The sequence below is a fragment of the Arvicola amphibius genome, chromosome 9, assembly GCF_903992535.2.
Source record: "Arvicola amphibius chromosome 9, mArvAmp1.2, whole genome shotgun sequence".
Taxonomy (NCBI): domain Eukaryota; kingdom Metazoa; phylum Chordata; class Mammalia; order Rodentia; family Cricetidae; genus Arvicola; species Arvicola amphibius.
Genome location: NC_052055.2, coordinates 11,366,929 through 11,385,782, shown reverse-complemented (window position 1 = coordinate 11,385,782; position 18,854 = coordinate 11,366,929). Strand labels below are relative to the sequence as shown.

General features: G+C 36.2%; 1 protein-coding gene across 3 annotated transcripts in view; it reads left to right on the top strand.

Annotated features, from left to right (window-relative positions):
• Csmd3 (CUB and Sushi multiple domains 3) overlaps positions 1-18,854 on the top strand; it is a 976,820-nt gene that overhangs the window by 596,734 nt on the left and 361,232 nt on the right. For all 3 annotated transcript variants that reach the window (XM_038342099.2, XM_038342098.2, XM_042055667.1), the window contains 3 exons: positions 10,748-10,886; positions 14,493-14,680; positions 15,828-16,016. In XM_038342099.2, the coding sequence (XP_038198027.1) occupies positions 10,748-10,886; positions 14,493-14,680; positions 15,828-16,016 (516 nt within the window). The remainder of the gene's footprint in view (positions 1-10,747; positions 10,887-14,492; positions 14,681-15,827; positions 16,017-18,854) is intronic.

Here is an 18,854-nt window from a genome sequence, read left to right as displayed (position 1 = left end):
TGTGGGGGCTTTCCCACAACACAGTTCTCACCAGTACTCAGAGAGGTGTCTTAGATGAATGGATACAAGAAATCAAAGGGTTTGAGAATAAAATTTAAAAAATGTTTAAAGTAGTTATAATGTTTGAGTATATTCCCAACATATTTGTTATTATGAAGAGGGCAATTTGACAGTGCATATTTGAAGGAGAAGTCAGGAAAAAAAACTGAGAATGAAACCAAGCTTTGTCATTTGCTCTAATGATTTTACAATGCTCCATAAAATGCTTACTCAAGCAAAAACTGCCTTGCGTGCAGAATAGATCTCCCTGAATTACTCTGGCTTATGTTCCCTCCTACTCCCTAGTGAGATATCTGAGAAAATTTTTAGAATGAATAGGATGGAACTGAATCCCTGGAGACCGGTTTTGGGGACATGGTGGGGCTTGCATGCCTGATGAACTTCCTTATTGAAGATAAGGGTTTTCTCCTGAATTTCAATCAGCCAAAGAGGAAAGGAAGCCCTTCTGCACGAACATAACGCTCTCTGTGTAGAGAGTTCTTTTGAAGAAACAATTAGAGAAACAACTCTATGTATATATCAGAACTGATTTGTAATTCCAATCAATACAATGTCTGTTCATACATAAACATATTTATCTCAAAGGAAGAATCTCTTTTTTATCCATATGTTTATATAATAGTGAGTTTCATTTGTAGGACTAGCATAAGGAAACAAATAATAGCCATCTGCAGAGTTTATCTCCTAATTTTTTCTCGCCTAAGTTTGAAAAAGGAATAGAAGAAGCTTGATAATTGAAAGAGAAGTAGAATTAATATTCAAGTTTCAGAGATACTCAAACTCTTCCATTTCTGAGACTATAGCTTCATCTTTTTAATGATAGTTTAAATATGAATGTTCTTTAATTTCATTGAATCATCATCCAATGTGTATATGATTGATATATCTAATGATCATTTACCACATATCCAAATATAAAGCCAATTAAGGAAAGGCAGGAAAATGGAAGCATTGGTGTATGATGATGTGACATGTTGAGTTTATCAGGCACCTCTCCACAGAGGGTCATCTTCTCTTACCAAATGCTGGAAATGCTTTTAATTTTTTGTTTGTTTGTTTTAAATTCATCATTGTTAAACTTACAATCAGAACTCAGCTTTACCGCTCCATTTGTGAGAATTCAAGTATGACCTAGACACTGACATCACCCTTTGTGACCCTTTTAACTTCGTAACAACTCTTATTGAAGAGAATTTTATCGGAATTCTATCGGAAAAAAAAAATTAGTCATGGAGCCGGGCGGTGGTGGCGCACGCCTTTAATCCCAGCACTCGGGAGGCAGAGGCAGGCGGATCTCTGAGTTCGAGGCCACCCTGGTCTACAAGAGCTAGTTCCAGGACAGGCTCTAGAAACTACAGGGAAACACTGTCTCGAAAAACCAAAAAAAAAAAAAAAAAAAAAAAAAAAAAAAAAAAAAAAAAAAAAAAAAAAAAAAATTAGTCATGTAGGTCTTAAAGTAGGTTGTGTATTTTGAGTGTGTTTCACTGTAGTAAAAATAAAGAACCAATGTTTGAATGCAAATTATTTATAACAGATTTTATGCATTATAAAAATTAAATTGCAGAAATTAGCTCAGTCTTCCTCATTTTTCTCACCTGCTGTTTTCATTGCTGCAAAATGAGAAGGGTAAATGTATCACAAATTCTAATTGGTCTTAATAATCAAAACTGAGAGTCAGATATTGGGGGATGAAAGCTGAAAGGTCAGAGAAGCAGAGCACCCAGTCAAAGAGTTCTTACCACGATAAAATCCTAAAACCAAAAAGCGTTCAGCTCTTGTCTCCTCCCACCTTATCTCTCTCTCTGACCAGCTGTATCATCACTCTCTCCACCTTCCTGGTTCTGGGATTAAGGTGTGAGATCCCAAGTGTTGGGGTCTAAGGTGTGAGCTCTGTTTCTCTTTTAGACTTGCTAAAGCTTGGGTAGCCCAGTGTGGCCCTGATCTCCTGAGCTTCCTGCTTCCTCCTCCCAAATGATGGGACTAACGGTGTGTGCCACCACTGCCCAGCCTCTATGGTTAACTAATGCCTAGTTCCACACTCTGATCTGCAGGCAAGCTTTATTTGTTAAAGCATAAACAAAATATCACCACAAGTATAGGTAACATGCAGCATCTCACTAATATATCTAAATTATTCCCCTCACTGTTGGCTTTTCTGTACTTTTTCTCAAATACACTCTGACAAACACATGTTAAGGGAAGAAATAGCTTATACATCCAGAAGGATACAGTTCATTGTGGTGTGAAAGAAACAAGGAGCTTGACAGTCAGAACTTCACGACAAAAGGACGTAAGGCCAGGCTACAAAATGTCAAACCATCCCCTAATGCATTTCCCCCCCTTCAAAGTTCTTCCTCCTAGAGCTTCTACAAACTTCACAAACAGCAACAACAGCTGGGGACCAAGGGTTCAAATCTATGAACCTATGGTGGATATTTCTTATTTACGCTGCAATAGTCCTTTACTTTTTAGCAACTAGAGATAGACAGCATTCAAGAGATCTCTGAAGTACACACACACACTATCCTCCTATGTATTTTCATGAGGTCGATAGCATATAAACAATAAAATAGCCTGAAGAAGTCAGTAGGCCTTTTTGTTTTATAAATTTGGGATCCTGTTTACAACAGCAGAACTGTATTCTGTAAACCTACATTTTAACAAGCTTCCTAGATACCCACACATTTTTAAATATTTCCATTTTATAATTCCTCTGTAGTTGATTGTTTCTTAGTCTTTGCCTTTTGAGCACCCACCACCCAACTCTTAAATAATATAAATGAAGACTTACTCTTACTTTTGAGGGCCTGGCCTTAGGTTGGCTTATTTTGATTAGCTTCTGTTAATTTAATTATCCTGCCTATCTTTTGTCATATATATATATATATATATATATATATATATATATATATATATTACCTTTCTTTATTATGTGGCTAGATGTTTTGCTGAATTGCTGGCCCCTGGCATCCTCCTGTCCTTTTTCCTGCTGCTTGCTTTTCATCTATTTATTCTCTCTTCCTGCCAGCCCCACCTGTCCTTCTCTCCTAGCTACTGGCCATTCAGCTCTTTATTAGACCCATAGGTATTTAAGACAGGCAAAGTAGCACAGCTTTTACAAAGTCAAGCAAATGCTACATAAATAAATGCAACACATCTTTGCATCATTAAACAACCATCCCAAGGCATAAATGAACATGACACATCTTAAAATAATATTATAAAGCCGGGCGGTGGTGGCGCACGCCTTTAATCCCAGCACTTGGGAGGCAGAGGCAGGCGGATCTCTGTGAGTTCGAGACCAGCCTGGTCTACAAGAGCTAGTTCCAGGACAGGCTCCAAAGCCACAGAGAAACCCTGTCTCGAAAAACCAAAAAAAAAAAAATAATAATAATAATAATAATATTATACAACATTTCTTTCTAAAACAAATTTATATGAACTTTTGCTTCTCTTGAGCTAGAAAGCACAACTGTCATTATCTTTTCTCCTCTCTCGGTAGTATTTTTCATCACCAATCCCTCTCCTCTGCATGTGTTTTAAACCATCCTTTGGCAAACCCCCAGCCCCCCACCCACCACTTCAGAAAATTTTCTATCCCTTCTCTGGAGTATTGCCTTATTTCCTTGCGTATCTAGAATCTCCTCCTGAGCTCAAACATGTATTTATTAAATTTCGTGTTGACTACATCAACCTGCCTTGGATAAATTCTCTCAAAACCTGAGAGAGAAGTCAGTGGTTAACAACAATTGATGCTCTATCAGAGAATCTAACTACAGATGAGAACACATGTGTCAGGCAGCTCACAAATGCCTATTGAATTAGATCCTGTCTTCTGGTCTCTGCAGGCTCCCACTTACACATGCTATTCACTCACACAAACACACGTGCACACACACAAAAATAATAAAATGAACCTTTAAATTTTGTATGTCTGCGGAGGGCAAATACATCATTATAGATTTTCTTTCAAAAAACTTATAGCAGATAATAAATTATGAAATGTAGCAGACACAAACCCTTTTATCAAAAAAATAATGAAAATAACTGCAATAAAATTGTTAGCCTGATGTTTAGAAGCATCAACTGATATTAAAAACCTTTGAACAGAATGATCTAGCTTTGCTTTCCATTAACCTTCTGCTCCACTAAAGCTAAAGTTAATAAACATTACTTAAATAAATATTTTTCTTAGTAAATTAATTCTATAAACTTAATATGGAAGTGGTTCCTAACTTGTAACTTAAAGATTTTGTTTAGGTCCAATCTCCACAATTACCTGGGCCCATGAGTCCTATTGCATCATATACTGTATGAAATTTTTCCAGATTTAAGTCTAGGAAAGAGACACAACAAAATTTACTTTTCTAAGTAAATAATCTAGAAATCCATTTTATCAAGCTATTCCGGATCACCATGATAAAGAGGGGAGATGGAAGTTAACTGCTCAGAAAGATTCTTAAGCACTGGTGTGAACTTGTCGAAAACTGCCGGGGAAGGTAAACAGGAAGATGCCCAGTGTGATTAGCTCATTTATGTACCCTCAGCGGAACTTAATGAAGTGATTTCCTACCCTCCCACTGAGATTAGGCAAAGGGCTGTTGATGATGTTCAAGATGAGAGGCATAATTCTTGGGCTGTGAAAATTGTGAGAGTCTGATTAACTGTGGGGAGATTTGTATCTCAAAGGGAGAGAGAGTAATTTATGGTTTGTAAAGTAAATGTTGCAAGTCACAGGAGGCGGGCCATCGGGCTGTCTCTAATACTTCCTCAGACTGAAGTTGTAGCTTTTGAAAATCTAATAATTATTTTGACTATTACTAGCTTCTTGATTTACATGCTTAGGATCAACAAAGATCCAAACAAAAAGTCCATCGTATATTTGGTGATATAATGGCTGTTGACTAATATTTAACTTTACATTAAAAAACATTTTACAAAGGACTACGTACTCTACCACTCTATTTTCCTCAATATTCACCTTTAGTGGGGATATCCACATTAAAGCTTTAACATAGCCTATGATAATGATGCCTATGAAAAGAGCTCCAATAAATATTTTTTTCACATACTCTGTCCTGATTAGAGTTACCATTGCTGTATCTGGAGGGAAAGACTTGTTTGACAGGAACTTGGATGCAGGAGCAGACGCAAAGGTCATGGAGGGGTGCTACCTACTGGCTTTCTCCTCATGGCATACTCAGCTTGCTTCCTTATAGAACCCCAAACACCACCAAAAGAGTAACACCATCCACACAGTGGGCTGCACCCTCCCAATCAATCACTAATTGAAACGGTATAAAACTAACCAGCATGCTCTCCAAGTTTAGCACTAAATGGTATTGACTTTTTATGTATAACTCCAGTGTGCTTTGAGTTCTCCATTGTTTTAAATGAAATCAGCATCCATTCTGTTTTATTTGTCAAGGATGTAAGGAACATATTTTGTTCTTTTACATTTCAGTGTCACATTGGGTCACCAAGAAATATTTTTGACTTTACATTCTAAGTACATCATTTAGCTTTTCCCTGCAATAATAGCCTCATGTCAGAAACTGATTGTCTTTCTTAACTTTTTTTTTTGAAAAGTATCCTTTCTGATCTCACAAATGCATTGTACATGCATGAGCCATCAAATAGATACATATCTCTACAATTTTTTCAATTGTTTATTCTGATTCAATCCTGTATACCTCACACTGTTAACTTCATGTACAGATGTACAGGATCCTTCATCTCTTCTTTCCAGAAATCTTATCCTCCTTAAAAGATCAAATTAAATATCATCTCCAAATCCTTTGTGTTCTCTACTAGCTCTGTGAGCATATCGTTTTCATAGAACTTAATTATTTTTATTGTTTTCTTTTTCTTTTCCAAGCTAAAAATAAGATCCATGGCATCTTTGTAAGAAAAAATATTAACTAACCTAACAACTTTTAAAGTTCTGTGCAGTCAGAATACCTCCTTCAAATTTTTGATTGATACTATGTAAATTATTTATAATATTAAACCTAAAATTGTTCAAAATAGCAATGACCCCCACCCTCTCAATCTGTCTTTCTGGGACAGGGTCTCATGTATCCCAGTCTTAAACTGTCTATTTAGTTAAAGGTGACCTTAAGTTTCTTCTGGATCTGCCTCTACTTTCCACATGTTGGAATTAGAGAATAACATCATTACAACCAGACAGTGCAGTGCTAGGAATTAAATGCAGGTTTTAATGCTTGGTAACCATGCACAGTACCAGGTTTTCATGCTAACCATACACAGTACCAAGTTTTCATGCATGCTAACCATGCACAGTACCAGCTCTTCTGCTTTATTTTTCTCTTTTGTTTTCATTTGTTCCTTCGTTTCCCTCTGTTGGTTACCTACACTGCACTCTGCCTTGCTGTGTAGCCAACCTAGCTGTGGACATGAATATTCTTGTTTCTGTCATCACTGGCCCCCATATCAAAGAAGCTGGTATTAGAGTTATCACTTTCCCTGGTCCAGGAGTTGTCTTTGCATACCCCTGGAAAATAGAAACAAATTTAAAAGTTATTAGTATGTTGCACAAGCAGAATGAATGAATGAATGAAATGAATAGATGAGTTACTAAGTGGGTTTTTAAAAATAGCTCCTTATGCTTTTAGGTTCTTTCCTGATAAATAGTCCGAATTCGATTTTTTTTTCAATCAGAGATAGTTTCTTTCATTAAATTCTGTATGTAGGTATAAAATATATATGTATTTCTTAAGTATCAACAGTGTCTATTAATTTTTGAGCATTTTCGGGAAATAATAAGCATATAAATTTGTTATTTCATTGCTGTTACTTAGGGTAAGTCAAATGATATTGTTCAACAGTAATTAAATTGAGTGCTACCTGAAAGAGAATTGTCACACAATATACCATTTTTATATGAGTGCTATATCAAACCATAATGCTTAGACAACTAATGGCTTTTCCTTTGTATTATCTCTCCTGTTTCAGCGAGCTTTTCATAAATGCTATCCATCTTATAAACATTATCATTATTACCAGGTGCTGGTTTGGAAACGCATTGTCGACTGTTTGCAAACCTGCACTGCTTTCTGCGGTTGTTCTCTTTGTCCTCTTCCATGTTCCCAGCTCACTTACGTCTTCCCTTTGTGTGTTTTGAGCACTCAGGGTTCTTTGTTGTTGCTGTCCCGCAGTTTCTCTGTCCTGGCTTTTGCTGGACAACCCCTCAGATCAAGAGACTTGTTCTGACTGTCCCAGCACAGCAAACCTCTGTCTTCTTTGACTTCAGATCTTCTACAGTGTCTGTCTATTCTCAGGCCTTTAGAATGATAATTTTGGAGAGACTCTACTTCGGTGTATGTGATGAGCGTTATAGGATGACTGACGATCACTGAGTAAGGGCTCTACTCAGGAATGACCTTTCAGAAGACACAGAGACATCTTTCTGTTACATTTAAAAAAAAAAAAAAAGAAAGAAAGAAAAAGAAACACACCCGGGCTGGAGAGATGGCTCAGAGGTTAAGAGCATTGCCTGCTCTTCCAAAGGTCCTGAGTTCAATTCCCAGCAACCACATGGTGGCTCACAACCATCTGAAATGAGATCTGGTGCCCTCTTCTGGCCTGCAGGCAGAGCACTGAGAATACTGTATACATAATAATAAATAAATAAATCTTAGAAAAAAATTTAAAAAGAAGAAACACACCCATTTCTCTCGTTCACTCTTTGGATGGAGGGGTCAGACAAACTAGCTCTTGACGCTTTACTTTGTGACAACGTTTTGGCCCCTTTCTCAGCTGTTAATTTTATGACTAATTACTTCATTTAATGAATGAATGCCTCAATGCTTTCAGAGAACAACTTGAGCTGATGACATAATAGTGGTTTCTGACAAATATGCTTCACATTCTCTGCTCCTTCTCTAAGTGGAATACTCACTGCTGTCTTTTCAGCTATGTAAATTTAAATGACTATTGTGCACATAGCTTAATATTTGAAATATATAACAACCCTACATGAAATAATTAAATTATATGTCATTCAACTGGAAGAGCAAGTAATCCTCTTGACAATGATCTTCTTAGAAAGCTTTTAGGAAGCATTATTGGATTCGGTTAATAAATGGTATTTGGTTTATTAATGAACAGTCTGATACAAATAGCATGTTTAATGATTTCACATAAAATTACTTTATTCAAGCCAGATGCTATGTCATATGTCTGTAATCAAGAGCTAGAGTGGCTGAGACTGGAGAATTACATAGTTGAAGCTCACCTGAGACACAACAGACTGTGTCCTATAACAACAAAAACAAATATCAAACCGATAAAAACTCTGCTCAACTGGGTGTTTTATAGAGGATTCTTTCTAAGGTTTTGTACATTTACTATCTTATTTTTCTTGTTTCAAGTTATTTAAGAATAACAGGAATAAAATTAGTATCCAAAAATAGTATGTTTAGAATAAAATAAAACAGAGAAGAAAAATCAGCAAAGAAAAACATAAACAATACATAAAATTTGGTTGTTTAGATTGTTTGAGTTTTCTGGTTTGGAAGAAGGTCTTGCTAAGCAGCTTAGGTGGCCTGAGGTCTCAGGGATACTTTTGGCTGTATCACAGTCACACATCAGGATGCCTGCTTAACAGATAATGAAACAACCCCCTCACCACCTATTAATAAAACTAAGAAACAGTATTAAAGGGATAGTTTCTATTTTACTGAGGCCTGGAAATATATTTGATTATTTCTTGTCTTGGTCAATATTGTACATTTTAAAAACTATCTTGTAATTTAAGTTTTATCCTGTGTATATTTCTTGTGTAGTGCATATTCATGTAGCCAATGTATAGTGAAGGGCAGAAAGTCAGAGGCTGGGAAAAATTTAGGCCATGTAGTTCAACATGAGAAAACCTAATGAAGAGCATTAGGTAAATTGTTCTAGCTACAGCATGGTTGACAGGCCCTTTGAGTGCATAAGATAAGGAGGTATTTTATATAGGATACTCCTTGGTATTTCTGGGATGAAAATTGGCTAATTTCAAGTAGGATGACTATTGTAGCTGGAAAGCTAATGATCAATTTCAGGATGGGTTGGATATTGGACTACTAGTTAAACATAATAGAAGTAATAAATAGAAAAATAAGTCTGAACTTTCTGACTTACATTTCTAGATGCATGGTCATATAATTGAGCAATTCCATAGATGATAGTGTAGCATCAGTTTTGAGAAAATGATTTGAGTCTTTTCTGACCTATAGAACATTAGTCAGTTGTTCTCTTACGAGGTTGTTTATTCTTCTCTACAAGGAGATGTTAATATCGAGAAAATTCTAACAATGCTGACTCTGTGGTTTCAGTTGTTTTTGAGTTTAAAAAAATACAGAAAATAAAATACAACATTAGTTACAGTGTTTAGTAAAGTTTAAATTTGATGTAAAAAAAGCAGATCAAAATACATGTCTAGGAATTGGAGGCCTGATAAAACCAAAATATAGAGCATATTGATACATGAGCCATGTCAAAAGAGGCACATGCCTTTAATCCCAGCACTCGGGAGGCAGAGGCAGCCAGGTCTTTGTGAGTTAGAGGCCAGCCTGGTCCACAAGAGCTAGTTCCAGGACAGGCTCCAAAGCTACAGAGAAACCCTGTCTTGAAAAACACAAAAGTAAAATAAAAAAAAATAACAGATGAGAAATGGTAATAAAGGATGAATTATTGAGGTTAAAAACTCTTTTAGTTACCTTTCTGTTGTTGTGATAGACATCATGGCCATGACAACATATATATAACAGAGATTTTATTTGGGACCTACCAGTTTAGAGGGTTAGTTAGAGTTCAAAACCGTTATGGCAAGGATCAAGGCAGTAGACATGGCCCTGGAGCAGTAGTTGAGAGTTCACATTCTGATTCACAAGCACAAGAAGGATTCTTTAGTCACTGGAAATGGTGTGGGATTTTGAAACCTCAAAGGTGGACCCCAGTGACACACTTCCTGTAACAAGACCACATCCCCTAACCCTTCCCAAACAGTTCTCCCATCTGGGGATTTAGCATTCCAACATTCGAGGTTATAAGGGCCATCTTTAGACAAATAACTGTATAAATCATGATAGCAACTCTGGAATAAAGGAGGCTCACAATACAGACAATGTGAACTAAGAAAATTTGACAACACAAGGAAGAAACTGAGAGTGAACCGAAGACTGACAATGTGTGTATCAGTCATACCAACCTGAAGATAAAGAACAGAGTACACACAAGGTTTGGAGAGAAATCACCTGGAGACTTGGGGATAACTAGTTCTGAGCGAATCTCCTAAGTGTAGCTGTTTAACAAGTTTGCAAGTATATTACCTCTGCTAAGGAAAATCCTTGATCACAGCAAGGATTAACTACATGGATTTCTACAGTTAAAATAGTATTTGTAACAATATTAATGAATGTGTTAAGCGAGTTATTTGAAATCATAGCTGGACTAGGTAGAGTAAGTGGCACATACCTACGACCTCACGACTCAGAATGCTAAGCACAGAGGTTGTGGTGAGTTGTCTAAATGGGGCTACAAAGTAAGTACCGTGGTAACAGATGCTGAAAAACAAGAACTTGCCTCAGAAATAAAGAACAGTAGATATGTGTTGTAACTGAAAAGATTTTACATAACTTACTCTGAAAATTCTATTGTGTTCTGTGCTTTTTTCTTTCAGCTCCATGTGGTGGCCACTTTTCAGCTCCAAGTGGAGTAATTCTCTCACCAGGATGGCCAGGATACTACAAAGACTCTTTGAATTGTGAGTGGGTGATTGAAGCTGAACCCGGACACTCTATCAAAATTACATTTGAAAGGTCTCTACAAATATTTTTTTCTATCTTATGCAGAAATGAATAGGTATTAAACCAGTTGATATTCACCATTTCCCTTGCTATATCAACAAATAATTTGATTAGAAAAGTCAATTGCTGTATCTTGAAAGCTTTAGAAGGTCTGCCCATTTTGACCTTTCAGCCTGATCTCAAGTTAATTTTTTATTTGTTTACCATTGTAACTTTACTATTAAGATATGCAAGACCTTTTTGCTGTGCATATGAAAAATGCTGAGATATGAACGTATGACCTTTCATTTAATGAGTTTAGTTGTCCTATATTTTTAAGGGCTTGTGAATTCAACTTTGTTAGATTTCCAGAAGCAAAAGGGCTATGAAGAAAACCCAATTTAATACCACCTCCAAGTGTCACACACACACAGGTACTATCATCTAATCACCCAAGTAAATACAGGATGCATTCACCATTTTTCCCTTGGGACTCCATTTGCCCAAGGTTTTTATATGAGCCTGGCTACATGTGTATGAAAATTAGGTAATTGAATGAAATGTTTAGTGATGATAAATCATGTATAATATACTTTGAAATGACTTTTGTAATACATAAAAATTTACCATCTGTTAAAGACAAATGCAAAGACTGATACTCCACAATGGATTTGCTCATTTTCTTTTACGTAGAATTAAATCATGAGTTTCAGAGTATAGGATGCTTAGTTTAAGAAGCTGTGGTTAAGGCAATAAAGCTTTATATTCCTACAATTCTAAGGACTAGGATTTTAAGATCACTCTCAAGGTTACTTTGTTCTGGTCTCTTTCTTTGGCTGTCTCTGTCCTCTATCCACATAATTGTTGCTCCAACTAATACATATATGTATGTATATATAGGTATATATATATATAGACACATAAATATGTATGTAGTTATCTTTCTATGTCTTAGTCTCTATTTCACATATGTGAATAAGATAAGCTAGACAGATGCCCACTCTCATGATTTCTTTTTATCTAATTTCCTCTTTAAATATTTATTCTCCATCATATAATTTTCATGATATGGGGGTTAACATTTCAACATGCAGATTTGTATGGAACATAATTTACTGCATAAAGTTGTATACTTATTTAAGTTCATTATTTCATTTTTATTTTCAAAGTCATATTATATAGCTTAGGTTAGTGCCAACTCATTATATAAGCCTGGATCAACTTGACGACTGAGTACCCTCTAAATAAACCACAATGCTCTGCCTAGAGTGTAGATGTTAAACTCATAATAACTTTGAAAGCTAAATGTTCTTGGGCATGCCTCATAGTCCCAGCATGCTGAATTCTGAATCAGGATCAATATCAAAATCATTTGCCATATGGCAGTTACAATAACTTACAAATATGTCAATGACATCCTCAATATTTCAGACTAAAAAGAGCACAGTCATATTAATAGTCTCCTTTTAAGCATTCTCCATACATGCATATATATCTTTTAACTAAAATGCTTCTCTTGGAATTAGATCCCTTTGTTTCTGTTTTTTTTTTTCCTTCCTTCACACGAAAGCATGAAAGGTCTTGTTTCTATTCGTAGCATTTGTATCATTACTGTTGGGACGGTACATTTGTGCATGTGTATGTGGGTATGTGTGAATATCAGAGGATAACCTGGGGAGGTTGACGCTCTGGTTCTTCATGTGTATCCTGCAAATCACACTCAGGTTCTCGGGCTTTGTGGCAAATGCCTTCACCTGTAGAGCTCCCTCACTGCACTATATAAGAGTCTTCATTGGGAACTCTTTGACAGAAATATATATAAAGCATATTTCCTCTGCTTTCTTGAAAACCCTTGAGTATTTAACATATCCCATGCCTTTTGTCAGAAAAGCTTTACCATAGATGATCACCTGGTAACGACTGACAAGGGTAGGAGTAAATTAGCAACAGATGGATGAGCAAGTACTTCAAGTTATTGAGCAAACAGGATTTATTCATTAGATTAGCAAATTAAATTCACTTGAAATGGGGCATGCATATGTTAACTGCTCCTGTGTATATGGACCTTAAAAGCTGCTGATGTTGCTTTTCTTCTCTAAATATTATCTTGAGAAGCAAGAAAGCTTTGAGAATTGTTGGGTCTGGCCCTACTGCTCGACATGTTCCTGAGAACAGGGGTGCAAATTGAGGGAAGAAATAGACAAGGGAGAGAAGATAGAGTCGGGAGGGCTTCTAGCGAATTCTGTAGCAAAAAGCCCTGAGTTTATTACTCACAGTCCTTATATAGCCCAATCAAAAGGAGAGGGCACATGGCATCCATGATACAAAAACAGGCAAGTGTAATTGCCTCCTTACATTTCAAAACACCTGGTAACCACACCCTATTGTCTTGCTTCTGAGGAACAAAACATCCAGTAAGCCACATCTTTGGCCAAACATACTGTTATTTATCCTTGAGAAGTAAAAATAGGTTTGAACTCTCTGGCGTTTGGTGAAGGTGGAACGGATTCAAAACTGTGGGCTCTCACCAGGAATTACTTAAAAATTACTGTCTTTTTTTGAAACGAAGTCATTTAATTCTGTTTCATGGGTCTTTTAAAAAAATAATATGTTTATATAGCATATGTAGCAATGTGATTCATTATGACATTTTCTTGGATATAGTAGGCTCATTGTAGTCTAGAAAGTACTCCTCCACATTCCTACTCCCACACAGGCATTCTACCTGATGTGCTTCATCCATTCTTGCATTGCTTCTGATTCCCACCCAACTTATTGTAGGAACATTGCAAATAATTTTCTAATCTTAAAAATAGTTTGCAGAAGTTCTTTGTAATAAATGAATTTCATTATTACAGAGTTGTGACACCCTTGGTTTCCATTACTTATGATGGTATTTAAATTGAAAGTGCAATTTTAAAATTAAATCTCTTATAAAAATGAATAAGTAAAAGCATCACACAACCAAATTAAACAGACACAGTCGATATACCATAATGAACCTATATAAAGTTAAAATATTTGAAAAAATGTGAAGCCCTGTATTAAATTTTACAATTTTTTTTATCAAATATGTTTTTACGATTCTGCGATTAAGAACATTTTTCGCCCTAGGAGAAAACCTAGTTTCTGTCTCCAGCACCATCACAAGCAGTTCAAAACCACCTGACATTCAGTGCCAGGAAACCTGGTGGCTTTTTCTGTAGTCTGTGAGCACTTAAAAACCACTTGTACAGACATGAAGATCTTTAAAGCACTCTATAAAATGTGTCAGTTTCTATAAAGCAGAGGTCAGATTTGAAATATATTTATTGTTAAAAGGAACATAAAACAATATAGTTTCCATAGATTTGAAGATAGCAGGAGGGGATATTTTGAGAAATGTATAGCTCACAAATGGGTCGTTTATTTACTAAGGATAACTTATAACAGTCAGAAGTTACTTTTATTATGAGTATGAGTACACATTGTTATGTTGCTCTCACACATAAGATCCCTGAATGAACAGACAGATATTTCAGTGATACCTTAGATACCGAGTAAACAAAAATCATAAAAGGGGTTAAAAAATAAACCTTCATGGTAGAGTCCTATTCCACTATGTTTTCTAATGTTTCCCATTGTATCTCTTCATCCTAGGTTCCAGACAGAACTAAACTACGATGTTCTGGAAGTCCACGATGGACCAAATCTTCTGTCACCCTTGCTTGGGTCTTACAATGGCACACAAGTGCCACAGTTTCTGTTCAGCAGCAGTAACTTTATATACCTTCTATTTACGACAGACAACAGCCGTTCCAATAATGGATTCAAGATTCATTATGAAAGTAAGTAACAGCCGGGCGGTGGTGGCGCACGCCTTTAATCCCAGCACTCGGGAGGCAGAGGCAGGCGGATCTCTGTGAGTTCGAGACCAGCCTGGTCTACAGGAGCTAGTTCCAGGACAGGCTCCAAAGCCACAGAGAAACCCTGTCTCGAAAAACCAAAAAAAAAAAAAAAAAAAAGAAAGTAAGTAACTACAAATATTCTTTATTTTCCCATTCTGCTTTCTGCATACTTGGTATTATATTCATATTGCTAAGAGAAGTAAGATATTTACTTATTAAGTCTTTTAAATCAAAGTTTCTTTTTATAAATAATAATATAAAGTTTTAAAATATATTATTCAAGTAAATAGTACAATGGATTTTTTAAAAAAATTAAAAAATCACTAGTTAATACAATGCCTTACGGTCTTGCTAACAGCCTAATCATATGAAGAAATTTTGTCTCTAGAATTCCCTCCTCTCAAATGACTTAAAGTTTTTCAAGTTGATATAAAATTATCGAGCACAAAGGTCAGCTAATGCTGGATGATTGAAGTGAATAAATGGAGTTCTTAAATAGATTACAGAAAATTTTAAAAAGAAACATGAGATTTTTCCAATGAGAGGACAGACATACTTTGTTAAATAAAGGTTTCATTCAGAAATTGTGAATCACAAGGAAGATGACCTTCAGAAGAATGTACTGCGAAAGATGACAGACTGTGGAAAATACCTACAAGTAAACACCTGGCCATTAATTTTTTTTTTGTTTTAGACAATGATGTCTATAATTGTGTTATATTGCAGAATTCTAATGTTTTTCTACTTATAAATGGTAAACAAAAACTGCATTTTGTACTTAGAATTTTAGGTGTAATATAACACGTCAGGATACATAAGTTAATATTGTAACTGCTGTGTTTATAAAATATACAAATATAATACATTTTAATAAACAATTACATATTTCTGTTAAATTCCTCCAAATTAAATGCTATAAATTTTATCCTTATAGGTAGGACATGGTAAACACAATTGCTAAATAGTTCAAGCACATTGATTTATCTGTAAAATTCATCTACTATAGTTGCTTGATTAACTAGGAATCACTTGAGAAAACCTGAATCCAATCACTCTAATCGTTGACTTTTCTACTTTTGTTTCTCAGGTGTTACAGTGAACACATACTCTTGCCTGGACCCTGGCATCCCTGTCCATGGCCGTCGATATGGGCATGATTTCTCCATTGGATCAACGGTTTCATTTAGTTGTGATCCGGGATACCGACTGAGTCACGAAGAGCCCCTTCTTTGTGAGAAAAACCATTGGTGGAGCCATCCACTCCCAACCTGTGATGGTAAGAATTCATTCATTCTACAAAATACACCAAAAGAAACTGACACAGTCTTCACAAACATGGTGCTAAAAATATCTTGAATTTTGACAGCTCTTGTCAATAATACTTAACAGATAGGCAAAGAACATTGATAGTAAGTAATATTTACCCCTTGTTTAGAGTTTGGTTTTTAAAACGTATTTGGTAATTCTTTGAGGATCTGATGTATTGTACTTTAACCAGGTTCATTCCCAATTCAAATCTCCTTCCAGATCTACCCTCCCAGTCTTTACTGATTCAAATTTATAATCTCAACTTAAAAAAAGAAATCAAGTCTCTTGTGCTTACTCAGGTGTGGCCTTTTGTTGAAGGATGTTAGTCCTACTAGGGGTTACAGCCTTTAAAAAAAAAACAGAGTCTTCCTGTATTGGTAAAGATTAATTAAGAATAGCTCCTCATCTACAGGTGAAGTTTCATGGTTACCTCTCCCTCCATGCTTGGAGTTTTGTCTAGCTTGATCTTACACACTTCTTGTGCACTATGACACAATTACCATGAGTTTGTAACTGTTAGTGACCAAATATTTCTGGGAAATGCAGGCTTTTATTTATCTTTTACAAATTCTTGATCTTACTATCTTCCCAATGCTTCTTCTATAGTTATCCGTACATTTTAGGAGGAGAAGGGAATGTTCTATAGATGTCTCACTTATGCCTGAGCCCTCCATTGTCATCTATTCTCTGCCCATTGACCAGTTGGAGGCTTTATAGTAATTACCAACTACTGTAAAATACTTCCTAATGGTAATTTGCTATACTCATAGACTGGAGACTAGTGTAATCATCATCAGAGAAGCTTTATCCAGCGCCTGACAGGAGGAGATGTAAAGATCCACAGCCAAATATTCGGCAGAGCTCAGGGCATCATACAGAAGAGGGAGAGGAAGGACTGTTGGAGGCTGAGGACTCAAGGATATCTTGAGAACATGACCTACAGAATCCATTTTCCAGGGAATATATGGGTTCACAGAGACTGAACTGACAGTGGGGAGCCAGTCTGGGTCTGTCCTGTTTGTTATAGTTGTGTAGCTTGGCATTCTTGTGTGACTCCTAAGAGTGGTAGCAGTTACTCTTTCTGACTCTTTTGCCTGATTTTGGGACCTTTCTTCTTCTACTAGGCTGCCTTCTCCAGTATTAATATGAGATCGTTTACTATGTTTACAGTAGTCTTATTGGAAGTTGTTATGCCATGTTTGATAGATAGTCCTGGGAAGCCTGCTCTTTTGTGGAGGAAAAGTGGAGAGAATAGAAGAAAGGGGAAGGACTGGAAGGAAAAGAGGGAGAGGAAATTGTGGTCAGGATGCAATATATGAGAAAAAATAATTAATTAAAGAAATAAAAACTGGGAAAAGAAGTTCCACTGATGGCACTTGAAGGCTGCACTAATCTGTGAGTATAAACATTGTCTGTTAGGATGCAGTTTAATACCGCAGCGCTTTAGCAGAGTAACAGTAATACAATCTTCTCTAAGAACTATGACTTGTCTATAGACAGGTTCATGGCCCTAATTACTATTCCAGATATGATATCTAACTTATGGAACTGGCCTTGCATTCAGTCGGAAAGTGGTGAGTTATTCCTTGGACCATCATGTCATGATAACACTGGTGGCTGTACCTGCTCAGGTTAGACTTTTATAGTAGCTCTCAGAATTCTCGGCTGGAGAAAATGGATGATTCCTGGCCCCTCTGGCAGCGTGTGTAACCCCTTTCAGTGCTGTGAAAGCTACCCAGTAGGGAGGAGACCTCCAGGTGAACATCATCTTGATTTTTCCATGTTTCTAAGTATATGATGTTTTTAGCAACAGTATTTTACTAGTCAGCTATAAAGGGTAACTATGAGCAAAGGCGATAGCCTATAATGCTTAGGGACTTTCTGATTTCACTTGCTAACAACTGGTGTTAGGGTAACAAATTCCTGATGTGTAGCTTTTATTAGACAGTGGAGTCTAGTGAAGGCATTATTACTTCATCATATGGTAAGTTCATTTTTTATGTGTATTTGTTAATATTTTACAAACCTTCATCAATAGTTTTTATATAACTTTTTAAGGTGTTTGTGAACAATAATATTCATTATGCTTCTCTATATTCCTCACCCTCTTCTCTCCTCATAATCTCCATCTTATTTAACCCTTCCTGTTCCATTATTCTCTTTTAACCCTCTACAAGTGGGTACTATCTTCCTTCCCTTTAAAACCTATGACTGTGGGTATTTTAAATGAAACATGCACATCCAAGGCCTGAAAGCTGATGTCTACATGTGAGAAAAAACGTGGGAATTTAATTTTTTTTGTGTCTGGCTGCCTCACTCACAAGGATTCTTTCCAACTCTGTCTATTTACTTGAAAACTTTAGGTTTCTTGCCAGATGAATAATATATACTACATTACTTAATATACATTATTTTACTTGTCTATACATCTAGTTATGGATTGCTAGGCTCTTTCCACTTCATGGCTATTATTAATAGAGCAGCAATGAACAAGTACTTCTGTAGTAGGATGTAGAAACTCTCGGGTGTGTTCCTTAGACTGTACAGCTGTATTATGCAGTACGTCTATTTCTAGCTTTCTGAGGGACCGCCACACTTTTTTCCATTTTAAATTTATTGTAAACTGGAAAAAAGAACTGTGTTGAAAATGCCAATCATGTGAAAGTCTGAAGGTACACACTTGCTTCCTTCCCATGGACATCCGTTATCTTAAAAATGAATTATAACTAGGAGTATAGTCTCATGGAAATTTATACAGACTTCTCTGGACGGAAAGTTTCGAGATGCAGCAAATTGCATGACAGCA